A 23,218-nucleotide genomic window follows, 5' to 3' on the forward strand; every position below is an offset into this window, starting at 1 on the left:
TCCTCATAATTGTGACATAACAGCATAACCGTAGCCTATATGTAATCTATGTAATTATTGCCTTTCCAAAGATAGCCCGTTACAATACTTCATGATCAAAGAATGTACTTAATTCAAAGTACAATTATTTGGACCGTATTCAAAAAAGTACTGTACAAGAAAAAGCTACTCATTTACAGTAGACTATTTGAAATTACTTTCCATTCCAGAGATGAGATATTGCAAGTATTTTTGTTATATAAAAGTCAGTGAAAAATACATCAAAGTCAATTGGCTTAATTTGATTTGACTTGACTTGACAGGCAGGTTCAAATGTGAAGTGAAACTCTTTGACTGTCATATAAGAGCCTTTCTCCATAATTGTATTAGAGATTGATTTATGAGTGTTTAATTAAATTGAAGGGCTCACAGGTCTATACTGTCTATACCCTGCACAACAAATCTCAAGCTCATGAGTCATAACGCGTCGTGTTGTGGTTTGAGCTTTAAGATTCTGCTATTTTCGTTGAATGTTTGCCTACTTTTGCCAAATGTGCGATTATTAGACGCGTGCCCAGAATAGGGACGCTATGGGGTTTAAGTGGTTGATTTGAGGCGTAGCCTCAATGACCAACTCTCAATTAAAACGTAATGCTCATTTCTAGCTTTTCTACAATGACGTAATGATGTCAATCTTCATTTCACATACATTTTATGTATGAAGCCCGCTCCACAGTGCAGTGCAATGCAAATAAATATTAATAGAGTTCTCATCTGTCTTTTGCCCCTTATCTTGTTCATTCATAGTCTGTTCTCCATCTTTCTGTCTACATCTCTCTCTCTCTCTCTGCCTCAGGACCTGCATAGTGTCTGAATAATGTCACTTTTGTCCTTCCCCCAACCCCCATCCTGACATGTCCTCTGACGCTCCCTCCATCCCCCATCAGCCTCATCATCATCTACAGGACCACAAGCAACCCCTCCACACACACCCACACCCACACACACACACACACACACACACACGGCTTCAGTGTTGAAAATAGAAGCATGTGCTGTAGAGAGACATACACAGACATTACACCCCAACGCACAGACTACATTTTTTACTTTCTCTCTCTCTCTCACACACACACACACACACACACACACACACACACACACACACACACACACACACACACACACACACACACACACACACACACACACACACACACACACAACAAAACCCACACTTATCATGCACCATTGCATCACCATTTCATAACCCATTTCTTTCTTTCTACTCTCTCTCTGCACTAATTTGATTCAATTGCTCTTTGCTCATCTCTCTCTCTCTCTCTCTCTCTCTCTCTCTCATTGCCTCTGCCATGCATATTAATAACACACAGATAAAAATACACTTGATTAAAATCACACACGGACCAGCCACCCAAGTACTACTGGTATGTGTGGCTTACGCACGCACGCACACACCCACCCACGCACGCACGCACGCACGCATGTACTGAGGTCTCTTTCTCCTGAGGGCAGGAAGCAGAAACATATCACAGCTGTAATGGGTTTCATACTGTATATTTTATCATTACGAGGCCCATTGTGTGTGTGTGTGTGTGTGTGTGTGTGTGTGTGTGTGTGTGTGTGTGTGTGCAATTCACTTAGCAATGTTGGTGGGAGAGGAGGAGGCTGTGAGTTGATTACTCACACACCCTCAGAGCTCTGGGATTGACCGTCCTGGCTGGCAGACAGTCAAATGAAATGCAATTCCTCGATAGGATTGTGATTTTTCCCTCCTTTCCTCCTTTGGGCCCTTACTGTACATTTTCATTTTATATTTCTGGCATCTATACTGCCACTTTCTGTCTTTTCTTTTTGAAACATTTTTTTAACTCATTCTCTTCCTCACTGCTCATATTTACCCCAGTGGTTATATTTTTTTGATGTTTTTATGGCATTCTTCTGCATTCTTGAGACAGAAAAGTGAGGACAGTAAGGAGGTGTGTAGTTATAGTGTCACAAAACGTTTCTGCTACAGTCTGTAGCCTACTGTACGTCTGAAGCTCTGAACATGAGTAGAACATAAAGGCGATGTCTCACCTCCCACCCAATTCTGCTCCGCCTGTGCCTTCACAGAAATAACTCCTACTGGAAATCAAATTAGTAGAAGCGTAACAACTTCCATTTCTGCAGAAATGGAAGTTCAAGAATATATTTAAAATATATATATAATCATTAAAAAAATAACAATAAATAGGCTACATAATCTTGCATACCGCATACGAATGCCCTTCCAGTCTGAAGAGCAGATGACGGCTTCCCATTCTCAACTTGTATTGGGTGTAATAATTACACAGTCTTTGTAGCATTCAAAGATTGTGGAAGGTACTCTGGCTTGAGTGACATTGAGTGTTACATCTGTGCACTCTCAGTCTCCAGGGGCATAATACCATTAATCAGAACAATGTGCAATGACTGAGTAGGTAGGGATCATGCGTCTTGTTCCCGAGTTCACATTGGCTGTACACACTTACTGTCGCAGGGGATCAAACATTTGGCCTTTTGGTAACGATGGCGGTGTCCCTAACCACTAGGCCAATTCCTTTCATTTGTTTTGAGCAGGGAAGGTATGCTATTACCCGCTGAGCGCGCAATGCTGCAATTTGTCAAGTCTTACAGGTTGTCACTCGCTCGGCTGCATTGGAGATCATTTTTGGTGTCTGGGGCGATGATGAATTATTTGTTATCTTTGTACAGCGTCTGCCTCCAGTGAGAATATCCATACTAATAATGAGACATCAGCCATGGATTCTTCTGTACAAATGGCAGTGTCTTCCACTAAAGTTCAGCGTCATACATGATATAGTACATGCTACAGGGCCGGGAGGAGGTGGTGACTAAAATAGAGTGGATCCACCGTAATGGCGCTTAGAAAAAAAGGTGTATTTTCTTCACAATCAGTTTAATCACGAAATTCAAATACTGAAAATACCATCTATTGTGAGAGGATTAAAAGCACATTGTATTATTGGCAAATCGAATGTTTTAGCAATACAATTTGAGTTATTTTTCATTGAGGGCATAGAGCAATCAAACAGGCCTCTGCACCATACCAACCTCTGACAAATAACAACCAGTATTGTATCACATTTGATAGACCAACACAATGTCTAAAGGTTTCTACCCATAGTCTATACAGTATACTGTATTGCAGGCTACATTCTAAAGTTACTATAATCTATTCTGAAGGAGCCTTTTATCTCCAAGAAAATCTGCCCCAAAGCTGCTCTCACAGTCACTTTAAACTCAATCTCTACGGACGACCTCCAGTCTTCGTACTGTATTTGATGGCTGGAGGCACTTGAGAAAGAATTACATCACACCTATCAGCCACTTGGGTCATATCCTCCCTTGAACTGCTTTCCAAGCATTCTGCTGTGAAAGAGTGCATTTTGAGCAATTCTCAAAATAGGAGCCTCTTTATAAAGGGGATCACAACATAACCCACCCAATCCATACTATAATCCAACAACGACCAAACATTTGCTTGATTGGTGTTTGATACGTGTGAATGAGGCCTCAGGGTTGCTGCCAATTTGTAGTAATTTTTTGACCACAGTTTTAAGTTTTTCTCTGAAAGCAGATGATTAATTGGCATCATAGCTAATCCCAATATACTGCATCAGCACACCAGTGATGGAAGATATACTCAGATTATTTTTTACTTAAAGGAGCATTCAGTGATTTGGGTGATTTGGAAAAAAAACCGGTCCACCCGATAACAAGATGTGCACATGCACACGCTCTACAGTGGGGGAAGTACAACAGACCAACAGCACATGCACCAATGCCCGCCCCACTCGATCATGATTGGAGGAAGGCCCCTCTCATCCTGATTGGATGAAGCCTTTGCCACCCAAAGCCCAAACCGAAACTAGGTTTTTTTTACCCCAGGGGCTCACTGGGGACAGGGAGGAACTCCTTATAGGTCAGCACACTTTATAGTAGGGAGGATTATCCAAAAAATAAGAAAAAATAAGTGATATTTGAATTAAGTGAAATCACTGAATATACCTTTAAGCAAAAATCAATACCCTATTTTAAAAATAGTCTGTTTTCTGTTATACTGTAGGTACAAGTTCGGTGTTCAAAATTTGAAGACATTTTAATTTCAACTTGAAGTGTGAAAGTATTGGCATCAAAATGTACTTCAAGTACCAAAAGTAAAAGTAGTCATTCTGCAGAAGGTCCAATTTCACACGTTTTAAAATGTCTAAAAATCTTTTGAAAATAGCAGATCTACAAATGTGCGACATATTGTGACTTGTGAGCTTGTAAATCGGCTATTTTCAAATTGCCAAAGTTTATATAATTCAGAAGTGGGTTTGTAATAATAATAATTTACTCTTCATGTGACCACCGCGCTCTGACTTTAGGTGCGTTAGGCCCCAAGGCCACACTGATATCGAAGCAGCTGCATGTAAACTAAAATCAAAACAGCACACTACAGTATGGTGAATTGTGTGGCTACAGGCAGACAGTATGGAGACTTCCATAAGATATTAAATGGGACAGATGAAAACATATTTTGGCCATAAACATGGATGACATGACATTTATGATGATAAGAAGAACAACCCGGAGTAAACAGGCAGTAGGCTAAGAGTAAAATGATGATATGGGAGATGACAAAATATGACTTATATGGAACACGGTCTGGGCCCAAAGTTCTATCTGTGTTGACCAACAGAATATGATGGAGTGGCCAACTTGACATGACGTGTAAACATTTGTCAGAATTTATCTAACAGTTACCCATTCAAAACATATCAAATAAATAACGGTAGTGGCTCGCACACACCAAGACTGCAGTTCAAAAAAATTATTCTTGCATTTTGAACATTGGACAAACATTTCGGCTATCCATAACACACTGATGAAGGCTGGATAGCCGAAACGTTTGTCCTCTGTTCAAAATGAAAGAATAGGCTACATTTTTGAAGTGCAGTCTTGGTGTGCGACCCACTACTGTTTTTTTATTTAATAATAATAATCCAAATCTAAAAAGTAACTAGTAACTAAAATGTTCAAATAGTTTTAGTGGAGTAAAAGTACAATGCCTTTGAGATGTATAGTGGAGTAAAAGTAAAACTACTGACAATTTGAGTACATGTACTCAGTTACTTGACAGTACATCACTGTACAGTTGCATCTGCTTTTACAAGATGATCTATCGTACAAATTTGGAAATCGTTTCCTGGACATCTCATGTCCCTGACTGACAGGCCTGCTAGGACCAGGACATTTTTACAGTGACTTGGAAAAACAAATCTGATCATGGTGTGAGGTGTTGTGAAATTGTAGATCTATTTTCACTATTTTTACATAACACCGTTGTGCAACGCAGTGTAAAATAACACTTAAGTTGTGGACAATCCATACATTTTTTAGGATAAAAAACGTGCTTCTCGGCCTGGGCCGCCGGTGTGGTGGTCCGGGCACCCTAGGCTGCAATGCCAGCCTGACAGCGTGTCGTAGGTTCGAATCCCCATCCAGACGACCTTTCTGCATGTCAGTCCCCACCTCTCCCCGCATTTCCTGTCAGTCTACTGTCCTATCAATAAAGCAAAAAAGCCCAAAAGCGCTTCGATTATTTTATTAATCGAAAAAGTAATCAATAGCATTATCGGCATGAAAATAAACAACAATTGCAACAAATGGCAATAAAGGACAAAGAACGGCCTTAAACTGACAGCCTGTGTCTCTCTCTAGCTGGAAGCCACTCTAAAGGAAGAGGAGAATGCAGATGAACAGAGCTTTATAATAGAAGGTGACTGCCACGCAAAAACAATACAAAAAAAACAGTTTTGTATAGAATCTGTGTAAATCTAGCCAACGTTTCACTTTATGTTTGCTTTCCCCATGGGCTGTGTTGTTCTTCCCAGTCTCTTTTATATTGTGTCAAACGGCACTGGGCTTTGAGAGAAACTGAGGGCTTCCGACGAGGAGATCATTAGCAGTCAAACTAGGGACTTAACAACTAAGCCAAAATAACGATTGCACTCTAGGAACGGTCTGGAAGGGAAGTAGGGAACACAAATCCCCCCCCCACCACCCTTTTTTCCCCTTTCTCACTCGTTTTCTTCTCTCTTTATCCTTCCTTCTCTTCCCCTCCTGTCTCTCCCTTCATGCGCTTTTACAAATCAGAGAGCCAGGAGAGCCTTTGAAAAATGACCTGAGAGAGGAAGACTGACAGCGAGGGGAGACGGGTTTTAACGTTGCATATAGGCTGCCAAGGCGAGCTTGTGGGTCATGGGGGCGCAGTACTAATGGCATGAGGGCTTCAAAGGGACCCAAACTGAATGATGGTTTTCCATACCAGATAGTTAATTGCAATCACAGGAGGCCTCATTTATTTTATTTTTCCCAGGCAAAATGTGGTATTTAAAAAAGATAATTTGATGCGAGAATTTGTGCATGGCAACTCTGACCCGTCATGCATTTACACATATTGTGTAGACAGAGGGAATTAGCAATGCCGATGGGAGAGTATTGAAATAAAAGCCACATTATACTTGAAAATACACAGCTTTCTAATAACTAAATACTGTTTTGTTTTTTGCTTGCTTTCAGTAGCAGGCTCAAATACAATTGGCCCTACTGAACCAATACTTTAAAACTACCACATGAGAGCTAAAGAATAAACAGGCCTGTATAATTGGTCTACAGAACAAGGATAAATAGTCAGGCTTCTGTTCAATGCTATACCAGTAGGCGATTAAGAGAATATTAGAGCATATGACCCAACCAGAACAAACATTACTGAATACATAACACAATCACATTGCCTGTGCTTACAACACACTACCTCATAACCAAGTTTCACCACCAAAATCCAATGAACAACAACGATATTAACTGAACAGATATGAAAGCAGCCAGATACCCTAGCTTCCTTGGAAAATTGTATATTGTATACGTAGGTATCAACACACAGAACAACGCACTCAAAATCTTTGTAGTAACAGCATTGTGTGGTAATCGGGGCATTACATTCGGGACAAATAGAATATGCTTGACAATATTCTTGGATTTTATTTTCACATTTTAAGGTGGATTTATACGTGGAAGTTTGAGTTGAAATATACAGAATGATAATTATAAAAAAAAGATATATATCTTTTGGAAAATGGTTGTCAGTCAATGTAAACATATACATGACTCATAGTCAGTGGCCTAAGATGCATCACCCGTTATTGTAGGCTACTTGGCCACATCTGGCACCAAGGGAATTGTAATGGCTTGATAAAAGTGATGATTGGTTTCCATTGGTTTTCAAAAATATTTTGAAAAGGATCCCGCTGTGCTGAATGAACCCAGTAATGGAGGGGCGCTCTATGACTTGCTTCTGTCTCATTGTTCTGTCAGATGGGTGAGAGTGAGAGATGGGCCGCGGGCTGTTTGGGTGAGAGTGAGATGAGGAGTCAGCGCTCAAATGAACAGACTGCAGGGGGTCTGGGGATGGGAAATGGAATAACAAGCTGAGACTTGTGCATTAACACGCAAACACACACACACAGTTCTCATGCACGCATGCACACAATGTCGCGCACACGTGCACGATACAACACACAAAGTCACACACACAACAGCACATAACCCTGACACACACTGATGAATCTGAATGCATGCATGTATACGCACGCACGCACGCACGCACGCACGCACGCACCGCACGCACGCACGCACGCACGCACGCACGCACGCACGCACGATACAGCTGTCTTGTGCCAACACACAAAAGGAATCCTGGCGAGATCCTTACACACTCCACTTCCCCTCTGTCTTTCTCTTCTCCTCTGGTTCTCATCACAGGGCTTCATGGCTGTGAATACGGGCTGCACAGCTCTGTATTCTATCCTGTTTGGCTCAGCGTTAGATTCACTTCAGCACAGTCTCACCCCCATTTTAAGACCAAATTAAAGATTTGTGCATGCATGCTCAAGCAAACTGACACAATGAATACATTCATCTGTGAACCAACTGACACATTCACTGGCCGTCTGTGAAGGAGGGGAGTGGGTGGGGAGGTCATCTATGTTAACCAATTCTGACCTGAGATCAGATTCTAAAAATGTCTTCTAAATCCTAACAGTTTTCTGAAAACGTCGTTCTTCGATTTTTCAAAAATAGCAGACCTACAAGCTCGTAGCAGGCCACTTGGTGGCGCGCTATGAGCTTGTAGATCTGCTATTTTTCAATAGCTAAAGCATAACATAATGCTAACACCAAAAGGGGTTCCCGCCCATAACCTCTATAGGAATCTCTCAAGACCACCACTGCTTATACATGTAGTACTGTGTGTTAGTAGAAATAAACACAGATAAACACAGAAGCACCCGGGAGGAAGTGGACTAAGAAAGGGGAGGAGACAAACATCCAAACACTTGGATGTTTGGCTTACGTTTTTATACCAAATTCGTTTCCTGTTTGCTTTTATTTGTCTCATCTATAGATGAGAGAAATAAAAGCAATCAGGAAAGCCCTACACAGCAAAGATTTGCTGTAGGGCTACCATGTTTTCATACCGTACTGTAGATACTCTATGTGCAAGCAGCATTCTCCTAACTGGAACCCTATAGTACACAGAATATAACATACAGTATACCGTACAATAGTTTTAATATGAGTCATTAAGTCTCCCTTCATGCGCTTTTACAAATCAGAGAGCCAGGAGAGCCTTTGAAAAATGACCTGAGAGAGGAAGACAGACAGCGAGGGGAGACGGGTTTTAACGTTGCATATATGCTGCCAAGGCGAGCTTGTGGGTCATGGGGGCGCAGTACTAATGGCATGAGGGCTTCAAAGGGACGCAAACTGAATGATGAATTTCCATACCAGATAGTTAATTGCAATCACAGGAGGCCTCATTTATTTTATTTTTCCCAGGCAAAAGTTGGTATTTAAAAAAGATAATTTGATGCGAGAATTTGTGCATGGCAACTCTGACCCGTCATGCATTTACACATAGGCCTATTGTGTAGACAGATAGTTTTAATATGAGTCATTAATTTAGATTAGCAATAACAGATCTCGTACACTATACCCCTCTCAGCTTACTGTATGTCTCTACTATACAGGCTCAATATCAGGTTTCCAAACTGTCTGTCTCTCCTACACAGCCTCCCTCTCAGCTTTCCTATACCGTCTCCCTCTTGGCTCTATTACGGTCTGTCTCAAAAAAAGAAAATGAATCAAAGGGGAGTGTGCTCAAGGAGAGTTGATCTTGGATCAATAAGGAGCCATCCCGTCCTAATTGTGGGGATCCAGGATGGGAGCTGGTTTCATCACAACCGTTTCCTGTAGTACTACATTGACCCATTAAGACCTGAGGCTGATTCTGCACATGTCTTCTAAATCCTAACAGTTTTACGAAAAACGTCTATGTATGTTGATAAGATTCAACTTACGTATGTTGCTATTATATCAGTGGTGCTCAAACCTTTCCATGTCAAGGATCCACAAAATGATATGCATTCGGCCGCATCTCTAAAATATTTTGTTCCAGGGACACTCAACAAGCTAAGATTGTAGTTAAAAATGTGAGCGGCGCCTTTTATCATCATCATACATCGCTTTTTACTGTGGCACTGTGGCACTTCATGACTGAATGGTATTCAATTAATGTTCGGGTTCTGAGGAATAATTATACAAAGGCCTGATGGCTAAGGTTTTGTTTAACAGCCTGGATGTCTTGATGTGGTTTGGCTTGTCCTTCTAAGCAGCTAAGAGTTTATGGCATGATCCCTTGATTACCATTACCTTACCACTGATCTGTTCAGCCTACATTAAAGCATAACCATAATTACCACCTATATAATATTGTCTCCACCTCCTATTGCCTCATCAATTACTGATTCATCTACAACTGCTATCTACAATTTTATGTCTATGTTTTGAACAAAGATAGGTTGCACTGTCTGAAATCCTTCAATTAACATTGAAAGTCTGTTGAGTGAACCTCCATTTCTTCCTCTTCTCAGATGCGTGGTACCAAGGGTGTGTCGGTGTGGCCTGTGGGCTTTGTGGGAGGGAGAGCGTACGAGCGCCCCCTGGTGTCCGGGGGTAAAGTCGTGGGCTGGTACACTGGCTGGAGACCCGACCGTCCCTTTGCCACTGACATGGCAGGTAAGAGAAATCTCACAGGCACTGGAAATCAACCCCTCTTCGAAATTGTGGAGTGAACAAGCTATTAGCGGGAGTTGTCTTCTATCTGAAAGGTCATAGGTTGAATCCCCTCCCCCAAACGTGACCATGGAAAACACTACAATAACAGAACAAACTCTAAAGGGGAGAATGGTTGAGAGAATATAGTATGTTGTAACAGATTGGACAGCTAGGTTCTTCGAGACATCGTGTCGTGTTCACAGATGCAGTACCAATGTGGCTAACATGGCAGGTAAAATAGACAGAGCGTCCGGAGGCGGGACATTCAGTTGCCAATGACAGTACATCAGACTAAGAAACACAGTACAGGAAGAAAATAAATGGAACAGTACAGTATACATCATCTGTAGTAGAGTAAAATAATGTAATATCATCACAGAATTGTCATGAAGAGGATGTAGGGACAGCAGTAGATGTAGACAGAACAACGAAAACGAAAACGGTATCTATGGTATACAGTATAGACCAGAGAAAACAGCAGAGTTTATGGGCATGAGTGAGAGACATTAGACTATGAACAGAGAGACCATGCGGTTCACCTCATGGCTACCGTCACGGGGTCTATCGTTCTTATGCTGGGGGAGGAGAATCTGTCATTGCCTCTATTGCTCAGTCGCCCCACTATCTCCTTCTGGAGGGGGCGGGAGGATGATGTAATTGTATGGATGAGGCGTTAGGAGGAGGTCATCTCATCTGAGGAAGGTCATGACATGCTGCATCCCCTGATATACACATAAACCGTCCAATAGGTCACAGACTGCATTTCCTCAAATGAATGTGTCCTTTCAAAGTGTGCTTTAGCGAGGAGGCAGGCAAAGGCTTTGCGCAATAAATCACACCACGTTATCAGCCTGCCTGTCGTCGCTGTGGTTTATGCGTTCGCCGCATTTCAATGCCCAGCCCGGCAGCCCATATTGTCGGACAGAGACAACTTGAACTTTATATGGTAGATTAATAGAGCCATCCTTATACCTGTACCGACATAGAATGCATGGTGTGCACCTGCACCATAGGTGCACTCAAAAGCTGTCAGATGCTTGGACATATGCAGGCTGAAAGCATGAAATGGAAATTAAAATGTGTAGTAGGCTATACACATCCTTGTTCAGTTCTAGCCCTAAAATAGTAGCCTAACCAGCTTTTAGTTTACCTATATGATGTTTTGGTTTTGCCTGGATTATTACGTCAGTATTGGTGCCCTTCAGGCAGCGTTCGGAGCATGCAGTTCATGCACACAGACAAAAAGTAATCCTATGACCCATGACACACTATTGCATCACCAATAAAAATAAAAAGAAGAAATAAAAATAAAATAATTTAAAATGAGTTGAGAACTAAGTAGAGTGTGGAGCACATCACTCAAATTCAGTTTAAAAGTTTTATAAGAAGTTTTTACATCTCTGACCTTTTTAATCCTGTAGTGTATGAGTTCAGCCTCCTGATCGGGCCTTTGCTAATTGCTACCAGCCCGGAGACTCTGAAACAACTTACCTCCGAATATTTTTAACGGAATACTAGCTAGACAGAACTCTGAACGGCATGCTCAACCAAGCACTGCAGAGACAAGAGGGAGCTGTGATCCAAACACTTTAACTGGCCCCTCAACTCCTCCTAACTCGGTTCTCACTCTCTCTTACAAGTCTCTATCTGTCATACGTCTTATCAAATCTTTCTGTCTCCCATGTCCATCTCTCCTGTTGTCAGACCCATGTAAATAACAAGCCAATCTACACTTCTCCGGGGATACAGTATGATGGCGCCACACACACGCAGGCACGTACGCACTCACTCACTCATTCGTTCACTCACTCACTCACTCACTCACTCACTCATTCGTTCACTCACTCACTCACTCACTCACTCACTCACTCACAACATGCATGTGCTTCCTGGATGCCTCTCGAGCCTTTGACCGCATTAACCATGGTGGTTTTACATTTCTGGTACTCCCATCAAGCCATCCAAGGCCTATATCGGGGCCCTTTTTAGCAGTGTTGTCCCTGAACGCGTTTTGTATATATATTTTGTACTGATGATGTCTGAAGATCACCCTTTTTAAAGCTTACTGTACACCACTGTATAATATCCACTTGTGGTGCAGTTAAAGGTAAATGTAATAAGTTGGGGTGGCATATAATGATTGATTGATTGATTGATTGAAGTATTTATTAACAGTTTGCAGAAATACAGTACATTTCAAGCACAACTCAATACAAAAACTGTTAACCGTGGACGACACCATAAAGCATTACACTTGTTTACAATAGGGTCCACCATGATGCTCTCAGAATCCCGCTGAGGCGAGTGCCAGCCAACTGTTCGTAAACAGTGGTGTTCCCTCTCTGCTATTCTCGGGAATCTAATTTTCAGTTTTATGATGAGGTTGAATGTCTCAAAAAATGAAATCATAATGACTTTGACCATGCCTAAGAAGAGCAGCATCAGGTACTCTTCCTGTTTCTGGAGACATTTTTGTGAGTGTTTTAGATTTTTGTATATGTTTTTGTAGTTTTGTTTTAATTCCTGTTGTGTTGTCCCCTGTATTGCTTTTATCTGTTATGGACTTATGTCTGAAATAAAGATTGATTGTATACAGACACGTGTCTGTGCATGCATGCATTAATGCACACACTCGCACACAAAAGTATGAGATGGACAATGCTCGCTACGTGTGCACTGCACACCGCAGCTGTGTCCTTGGGTGTAGTGTTAATTAAACCTAGATAACAGTGGAGAGCATCCCCAATCTCTACCTCCTACATCACCCTTTATCCGTTTATCATGATTCCATCCTCTCTCCTGAGTCTATCCTGACCATAATCACACTCTGCTCCCTGCTTCCTCTCCATCGACCATTTTCTTCCTCTTTTCTGTGCACTTCTTTTTTGTATACTCACTTTATACCGGTAGTTACTTACTATTAGTTACTTTTTTATTCTAGCCAACAGCCCAACACACATACACACACAGGTTTGTATTACTATACTACAATGGGAGAGGACATCTACATTTTAGGACAGCATTGAAAATAACTGAAAAATAGCCAAAACAAATAAATAAATAAAATTAGCAGATTGGTAGTACGGGGTTGTAAATTTCCCCCCCCCCCCCCAACAAACAGTTTATTGAAGTTTTCATGTTTACAAGAAAGACATGGTGAAAGACATGGTGAAAGTTAAATAAGACTTTCACCAAGACAAAACAAGAACTATAGACGCGGTAAACAACAAATTGTAATGAGTGATATGGTAGAGGGACCACCCAAACAGTTCAGTGATCACTTGTGGCTCAATTCATTTTCCAACCATTCTAGACAGAGATAAGAATAGGACTGCAGAACAGGACAGGACCAGAAAATATGCCATTCTACTTTACTTATCTGCCCCTCACAAGTCTAGTAATACAAACACACGTGCAAACACCACAGAGTAATTATGAGCCTTTCTATTACATAGTTCTCAGTAATTACGCTGTCGGTTTTTCCACGCTCAAGATTTAGAACTCTGCAGCAGTATTCTGAAGCAATATTTTTTTTCAATTTTTCTTATCCGAAATGAACATAATTATCATCCAAGCTGAAAAGATGCAGGCCATATTCATCCATAAATCATTATTCAGTGAGTGTACAATAGGGCCCTGTGACGCGCCGGCTGCCGGTGTTCGAGTGTGTCCTAATAACATTGTGTTGTGGCACAACAATGCATTGTTAGCAACCCGCCAAAGCCTGCATGCTGTCTACTGCTCCATCTCATTTACCCTCGCATATTGCTGCCAGGACAATGAGAGCATGGATTACTATGAACTGCTGCTCTGTGTGTGTGTGTGTGTGTGTGTGTGTGTGTGTGTGTGTGTGTGTGTGTGTGTGTGTGTGTGTGTGTGTGTGTGTGTGTGTGTGTGTGTGTGTGTGTGTGTGTGTGTGTGTGTGTGTGTGTGTGTGTGTGTGTGTGTGTGTGTGTGTGTGTGCGCGCGCGGCTCAGTTGGAGGACTGACACAAACACACATTTCCATTCAACAACAACACTTGAATAGAAATGATTATGCAGATACACATGTTCCAGCACCCATCTCCACCCCTACAAGCCCACTCTATCACTGCTGTTGAACTGGTACTTGTGAGACACAGGGGGGAGAGAGAGAGAGAGAGAGAGAGAGAGAGAGAGAGAGAGAGAGAGAGAGAGAGAGAGAGAGAGAGAGAGAGAGAGAGAGAGAGAGAGAGAGTAAACACGTTTACATCATCAATACCAGGAGCAGTAAAACACTACAGAAAACAGTTTATTTTGATAATAGAAGACTTGGTATTGGATACCTTGTGATATTTACTATCTTCCTTTTTTAACCTTTTTTTACTTCCGTATTTGAAGCTATCCTATTATAGGTATCTCTGTTTGGCCGGCTGAGTTTTGTCCATATTTTACATGGTTAGTACAGTAGGATATATACATAATAGTAAGAATCAAAAGATTATTAGTTATTAGTGCAAAATACATTTGATTTATGTTTTGATATTGAGTTTGAATTGTGCATGGTTATGCAAGAGACAACTTGTCATATGCACCCCACAACTTTAGCTTGCAGTGATTGCTCATGTTCAATATCAGCCCCTAGGGGTTATATGGCAGCTGACCAATTAGAATAAGCTTATTACTTTCCCTGTCCTTCTATTACTCCTCTGACCCAGGTCAAATAAAGGCTGTGTATTCGATAGATATTATATCGAATCCTCTGTCCGCACGGTTTTCCTCAGTGGGTTAAGCAACTGATCTGAACTTGCAAACAGGCATTGACCATTAGCATGATGCAGACAGTGACGAAGCCCGTTTTTCACTTTCCCAAAATGTAAGCTCTTTATTAGCATTTTTGTGTAAACACCGGAGATTTAGAGTTTAGGCTCTGGGATCTGTCATCACAGACACTAGCACACAGAAACCGGCAAAACATAGGCCTACAGATCGCTGCAAACTTATGAAGGACTTTAATTTAGGGCCTGTGCGTGTCCACATGAGCAGGAGGATATCATCTCCATAGCACTAGGACGCGTGCATGGTTCAAATCCACATTGTGTAATTAACACTTTTAACAATCAGAACCATAAAATTGTATGTCTGAGTTATATTAAAGAAACTAAAAGAAATAAAGGTCCTGTACCTGCATCAGTAATTATGTAACCAAACTGTAACTGTAACCAAACTGTATTGTAACTGTATTGTAACTGTATTGCAGACCAAAAAGAAAACACAAAACTGTTCAAATCAAATAATTCAATTCAAATGAACAACAAGATTTCAAAGTGCAAATGAAAATGTTCAATCTCCGATTTGTCCCACAGCATAAAGTTCCTTTTAATGACTCCAATGAGTCAAGTATCAAAAAGTAATCTCAAAAGTAATCCAAAAGTAATCTAAGTATCTAACCAAAAGTTGTAGATCTTCTATTTTCCCAAAATCAAGTAATCCATAAATTCATAAAATAAAAAGGCAATGCATTGCTCAAAAGGGGGAAAAAAAGAAGTCAGGAGGCCACACCAGGTTTTGTTCAAAAGCTCTGAAAGGACTCAGAACTAAAACCTCAGAAATGTTCTTTGACCAAACTTTTCTTCTTCAGATGTCAAAGTTTTATGGCCCCACTACTCTGTGGTTTATCAATTTCTGATTATGGTTTAGTATTGGCCTTAAAAGAGTCTCCTTCGGCCCGGGCGGCTGGCGTAGCCGTCTGGGCACCTTGGGTGGTAATCCAGTCTGGCAGTGGGCCGCGAGTTCGACTCCCGATCCCGCCGGCCTTTACTGCATGTCACCCCCCCATCTCTCTCCTGTCAGCCTACTGTATACCTATCCCTCTATAAAAATGAAATAAAGGCGAAAGCCACAAAAATAAATATATATATATAACAAAAATAAAAAGGTCTCCTTCAAAAACCACACCAAACAGTCTTTTTGATACCTAAAATGGAATCCCTGGTCGCCTCACTTCCTGTACTTTTATAGATGTCCCTGATACCTCACTTCCTGGAACTATTGATAACATGCTTTTTCCCCACAGTTCCCACTATGATCAAACCTTGTCAACAGAAAATGAATGACTATGGTTTAACTACACAAAAAACAAAACATCCTTTCCATACACTACATTTCGGGGTTAAATATTCAACCAATTTTAACCAATATAATTCCCTTGTTATCATCCAGTATGTTATGTTTCATTTTCTTTCAATACTTCAGGACAGGAAATACATTTCTACACACATTTATGTGGCAGTGTCACAACATAGATTAGCTGAAACAGCATAAACATCGACTTCTCATTGTTGTGGGTCGCAACGATTCCACGTCGGGTCGTAAATGAAAATGAGTTGTCACAAACACACACTACACGTCATTGGCGCCAATATGATTAAGTCATAGTCCAAAACATAAACTATGCATACCGAGGCGAGCGCATAACCCAAACGTCTGCATATAGTTTGGCAGCGCACACCGCGCTGGGTATGGACTAGTATGCTATATTTATTGTTGTGGTCCAATCATCCTTAACCAATTTAGAACTGAGGCCGATTCTAAAAATACCTTTTTAGAATATATATATTGCTATATATATATTGCTATAGCAACAACTACCCCAAAAGGGGTTCCTGTCTTGAAAGGTGAAAACCCCAAAGAGCATCTCGTCCTAAATTGACCTAAATAGTCCTAAATATAATGTCCCAGACTGGCTGTCTGCACAAGCAGGACCAGCAGGACAGCTATTATTCGTGGACGAACAACACGAGTTTGCTCAGGGGTCTGGACCCATGTAGGGCAGCTAGGATGGTGGGTTATAAAGGAAGTGGGGCAAAGTCTGCATTGCATCAGGACAATTACCTCTGGGGCGAACACAGCTCTGATTTGCCATGATCTCCATATCACATGGACTGACTGCAGGTTAGGAGATGACTATCTTGTAATTGCTGTCATATCTATCACGTACACCTGGGCTGCTTCCAGCTGTAAGTGATTAGCCTCCAGTAGGGTATCATATACGGGAATACAGTACGTCTGTTTCCACTATATGCTAAGGCCAGATCTGTCCGTGTGTGTGGGAGGGAGAGGCAGTGATGTGTGTGTGTGTGTGTATATGTATATATATATATATATATATATTGTGCACGTCGCACAAACGGAAAACCCACAGGAAAACAGAGGGCAAGAGTGTGAGAAAAAAAGAGACAGATGCTGTTTGACCTTTCTTTGACCCAAAATGCAGACACTCTTAAGCCCGCAGGAGGCAATCAGTAGAAGATGTGCGTGCATCCACTCTTCCTCTCTCTGACCCATTCTGACAGATGCATTGCTCAAGAGGACTGGTGCTAGCCCCTGTCACGACGTACTGTAGGATAGATACGGCCTAGAAAACAGCATGGAGGAGAGGCCCGGAGAAGAAAGAGGTTACATTGTTAGGGTGCATCTTTGTCTAAGAAGTGACACAAACAAACAACACAGATATACACTTTTTAAGTTCAAGGACCCCCAGTTTGATATGCATTAGGGCACAGACCTAAAAAACTACTTCTACAAGTACTTTAAATGTTCAAAAACATTTATTTGAGTTCCAAACTCACAGTCACTGCTTTTCAAGACCTGTATGTTACCACTGTGCCACGTATGGCTTACAGTACTAAATCAATTATCTTGTCTTTAGTGAAAGACTATTAGATGTTCCAAAAAGAAGATTTGAACCACTGACCTTCTACTTATTAAACATTACCGTTACATTCTTCACCACACAGACACAATGCTTGTGACAACTATCACAATAACATTAACTCATAGGTGCAGACATAGTTATTTTAACCAGCTTTGCTTCAGAATACGCATAACATATCCGATGCTCCATTTATACAGTGTTATGACCTGGCTCTTGGGCCATAACAAGCAACTGTGAGGTAAAAAACAATCCAAGTTTGGCTGGAAATAAGCGGACTTGGCAACCCACTCAGCAGTGAGAGACTGTGAGACTAGGGTGTCAGTCTCTGACTAGGGGGTCGCAAGTTTCATGCCGGGGGTCTGAGTGGCAGATTGATGGTCCTATAAGGGCGTGTTCGCCGTTCAAGGACAGGAACAGCCCGAGAGGTTGGTCTCTCTCGTGATATTGAAGGGAGTGTATGGATACCTCATATGCCTATTCTGAAGCGTGGTTATTTAATCAGCAATTTGCGAAGAATAAGCCAAGTTGCCCTTCTCGCTTGTGTAAGCAGAAGAAAAGGGTAACTGAATGGCGCGTCTTATGTGCCGGGCGCTGGGCCCGTACCACGTCATCACGCACTAAAGACCAAGACCTTAATATAGGGTATTGTGAGTGTATAAAATGTTTTTTCTGTATAAATGGAGCATCGGAGATGTGCGTATGCGTATTCTTCGCAAATTGCTGATTAAATAACCACGGTTATTGCATTTTGTGTTTTCTTTAAAACACACATTTTCCTACTACTCTTGCAGATTTTGTCCAAAACTACACAAATCCGTAAAGATTATCTGGAGTCATGTCTCTGAGAAGCACACTTTTGTAGTATACACTTATCCTATTAACGGAAGGGCTTTAAGTGCACTTGGACAAGTCTCCGCGCCAAAGTCATTAACCATCTACAAATGTTACCACCTGCTCATAGCTGCAGGCGAATGAGCAATGTCAAGGTCACCACATCCAGTGAACCTGATCCAACCCGCCACAGTGGGATGATTCCACAGCCAATCCCACTTACCAGGGCACAGAGGTCTATTTTTGCCTTTTCTCATATTTCTCTGCATGACTGAAGAAATTATGAAACATGGAGAGTGCTAGCCGAGGGCAATCCGAGTACTGTTGGTTTTCATTGTAGTGGCTAATCAGGGACTAAATTAGACCTGGGCCGGGACACCAGGGAGAACGGAACCAACTCACTAGACTACAGCAGACAGAATATGAAACTAGTAGGAGTTTGAGTCCCAAAGAACACAGATGAGAGCTCATTAACCATCTCAACCCTATATAGGCTACTTCCTTGTATGTCAAATAACAAAAATAGCCAATCTACAAGGTTGTAGATCCTGCTATTTGGTGGAGTCTGAAGTTGAGAACCAGCCGACTGAGAAATCAGAGAAGCAGGCGTTGTTCTTGGAATCAAACAGAAATTCCATGCTCAAAGCAACTAGACGATGTGCAGCCTATATGAAAACTAAAACATGAAAGGAGAACTCTTAAGAACAAGTTATTTAATGATGACTCTCGCGACCTTCAACAGATCAGAATCCTTTTTTGATTCCCTGATCAACAGGAGGGGTGCTTGTGCAGAGAACGGACATGTCTCATCACTCGACAACGTTTTGAGATTTGACTGGGGTAACCAGTCCTACATTTAGCCAGCAAAAAGGGGTGTATTTTCTAAATGTGGGCGTTTCACTTGATTGATTGGTTCAATATTCCAAGTTTCGCAAGTTCCCATGCTCTAGAGTTGCTTTATATATATATATATATATATATATATATATATATATAGGCTGCATTATATTAGGTTTGTAATTTAAAATCATTTTTTCAGTTAGTTATTTTTTATATAATCATTCACTGGTATAGTTTTCTCAATAACCATTCCCATATATATATATATTTACACTGGGCACGGCACTCCCTCTGGCTGTCAGTGATGCGTGCTCCAAGTTTGAAGTTTGTCAATTGGACGGTTCTCGAGACACATGATAACTACATGCAGATGTATAGACAGACATACAGAGACTTTGCACATTAATACAGTGAAATAGAAGAAGAGTAATCATAAAAAGACCCCGGTACAAAAGGAAAAGCGCTTAGCTGCTGTGAGAACAGAGAACATAATATACAGGCCGTACTGACCTGCTGACGGTTGTTGGGCGTGCCAGGGGAGCAGCGTGGATACGTGAAACATCAGCTCGTAGTCCTTATAGGTGGTGTACAGAGAATGGGTGCCTGTTGAGTCCGCTAGAACACAGAGAGGAGTAGGCTATAGTCAACATTCTAATAATAATAATAATAATAATAACATAATAATTATTATAACACATTCCTAAAACACTCACATGGACACGCTCACTCATACACATTCATTGTTGTGTTTTATTTTTTAAGGGACTGCAATGGAAATAAGCCGTTGGCTTTCTTGCATTTATCCTTTTGATGGTGATGTATAATTAACTATGTGCATTTTTCTGTACATGTAAATATTGTCAATAAACATATCGATCAATCAATTCAAAGCCACAGTTTTGTGATGTAACGATGACTTCAGGGGTGATTTATACTTGGCTACAAGGCAAAAATAAAGGATTTTGAACTGAACATTGTTTTCAACAAGTGACATGGCCATGCATGAAAAGAGAGGACCAAGGGAAGTTACTGCATGTACTGTTTATTTAAGTATTGGGATTGTAACACTGTTTATTGATGGTCTTTTGATGTGTGAAGAAGGCGTATAATCTTACTCTTATTGTCATTATTGAATTTCAAATGGTTTAAATTGCATTGCTAAGTTGACTTACCTTATCGAAACACTTTTGTGGCGTGAGGGTGCCTTGGTGGGCAATTGCGTCTAAGTATAATAGCTAATACACTTCAATGTTGCATCAACATTATTTGCACTTCTCTGTACTTTATGCAGCACTGAGAAAGAGCATTGAATAGACGCCTAAAATACTATTTACTTCAAGAATTACAGTGCTGTAGCCTTAAGTATGCTATATAATTCTCCCTCGATCACTCTTTAGTGAAGTTCAGAGCACAATGGGTGCAGTTATCGAGAAGCAGCGTAGACCCTCGTGGTAAATAATTGCTCATCTCAGTCGTAATACCCTCCAAAGTGTCGTATCATTTTCTATAATGGGATTCATAGTAAGAATCATAATTAGTTTCAAGGCTTACTTACAGTGATGAGTGGAGGCCATCTACCTGTTGGGGAAGGGAATCAGTGAGCGTGTAGGAGGTGCAAACTTGTGTGCATGCTTTCAATATTTTCAAGTGGGCCTGATCCAGAAAAGATTGAGAACCACTGCTGTATTATATTTCCATTTCACAAACTCAATATCCTACCTTTTCTGTGTGATCCTTTCTCCTCCATCTCTCTGTTGCTTCCTCATCCTCCTTTGCTCACTCCTTGTCCTGATTTTTCTCTTCTCCCTCCGCTCTCTCTGTCTCTCACAGGTTTCGCGGTGAACCTTCAGGTGATCCTGGCGAACCCGCGGGCTCAATTCAAGCGCAGAGGGTCCCAGCCTGGCATGCAGGAGTCAGACTTCCTCAAGCAGATCACCAAGGTTAACGAACTGGAGCCCAAGGCCAACAACTGCACCCGGGTCAGTACCATCACTGTGTGAACGACATGACATCCTAAGCAAGTGATTCTCAAATCATTTGAAGGCCCCTCAGTTTCATATGCATTAGGCCACAGACACCCATTAGATTGTCTTTATTAATGTTTTATCTACACTCGAAAACCTCAGTGTTATATATTTAGCTTATGTAACTTAACTTACATACCTGCTAGAGTCCATTTGGTGACATGGCATATAAATACAAACTACAGCCCAAACAATATTGACCTTTAGCTGAAGCAAGGCTTTATAACGGTATATTGTTCAGCCAATCCCTGTAAAGCAACACAAGGGGGACAAGATCAGCCTGTGGCACTACACTTACATCAGGAGATTTAGCCTGAAGCAAAAGTAACAATAGCTGCCATGACAACAATAAGCCATAGGCCATCTTAACCCTATGCACTATTGACAGAATGAGTCATGAAAGTGACTGGTGGCGCTAGCTAAACTTAGATGCGCAAAGCTCCAATTGGACAGAAATGGCATTCTGCTGCCATTAATTCAAATTGTGCGCTTCAGACAGCTCAGATCGATGTGGCTCATCCCGCGCTGCCGCAGCCGGCTGTCGGCACTTGGCTTTATGAAACCACCCATCCTCTTGACAACCCGCTGTGGACTGTCTTAGCGTCCTCTTTTCTGAGAAATGGTTTCCATTACACTTTCGCCCAGCTAGGCTATAGGAGCTCAGAGAGAATGTCACAAATATGGCCCCAAGTTAATTCTTTCCAGCAGGCCCTGGGGTTTACATGTGTGGACTCTTTCATTAATTTGTTAATGTACACTGGTAGCGACGGTCGCCCCCTGTGTACATTGCGTAGCCATGGCAGTCCACCCCTTAACCTGATTCCCTTTCGTAGTAGGGCTGTATACATTAAATGGTGGCCAAAGAAGCCCCCATATCCTATATATACATACTGAAGGAATTTTGGATTCACAAGATGCCCTAGATATAGGATCGTCGGCGAAATGCCAAAAACGTGAATGTACAATAAAGTGTAACACTTGTAGAAGCAATGTTGCTTTGGTTGAAGTCTCCCCACAGACCATCTGTCCTGTATTTAGCTAGAAATGCTCTCTTCCACAGAGCAGCACGCTTGTGAGGGATGTTCTTAGGCCAATGTATGTTATTTTTCAAAAAGGAGAGCAGGCAATTCCCTCCACTTCATACGCGAGTATTCTCTCCATTGAGACAGACAGTAGTAGGAAAGCAGAGAAGGGAGACAGTACCACAGGAGGACGTCTGTCTGGGTTTGATCCAAACACAGCAGGGGTGGGCCTTTTCCCAGAGGCAAGCTTAAACCAATAAACCATCGATTGCCACCAGAATGTGTGCTTTTAACTTCCTGCTGTATACGTTGCCTGCCTACACAGTAAAATATTCTGTGTTCATTTAACTCCGAGTGTACAAATGGAACCCAAATGGACCCGTACGGGTCATTTGGGTCATTTGTACAGTTGGAGGCCATCGATATTGTCCTTTTCTTTTTGCTGAGGTTTGCGTGATCTGCGCAAAAGGACAGTTAACCCATTTTGGGCGGGAACCCCTTTTGGTGTTTTAAACATTGTTATAATTTAGCTATTGAAAAATAGCAGATCTACAAGCTCATAGCGCGCCACCGAGTGGCGCGCTACGAGCTTGTAGGTCTGCTATTTTTGAAAAATCG

General features: G+C 41.5%; 1 protein-coding gene across 1 annotated transcript in view; it reads left to right on the forward strand.

The window, feature by feature from the left end:
• Positions 1–23,218, forward strand: part of b3gat2 (beta-1,3-glucuronyltransferase 2 (glucuronosyltransferase S)) — a 49,392-nt gene that overhangs the window by 15,082 nt on the left and 11,092 nt on the right. Inside the window, exons 2-3 of the mRNA XM_079511513.1 lie at positions 10,023–10,167; positions 21,385–21,533. Coding sequence (XP_079367639.1) covers positions 10,023–10,167; positions 21,385–21,533 — 294 coding nt within the window. The remainder of the gene's footprint in view (positions 1–10,022; positions 10,168–21,384; positions 21,534–23,218) is intronic.

This window comes from Electrona antarctica (genome assembly GCF_951216825.1).
Source record: "Electrona antarctica genome assembly, chromosome: 10".
Classification (NCBI taxonomy): domain Eukaryota; kingdom Metazoa; phylum Chordata; class Actinopteri; order Myctophiformes; family Myctophidae; genus Electrona; species Electrona antarctica.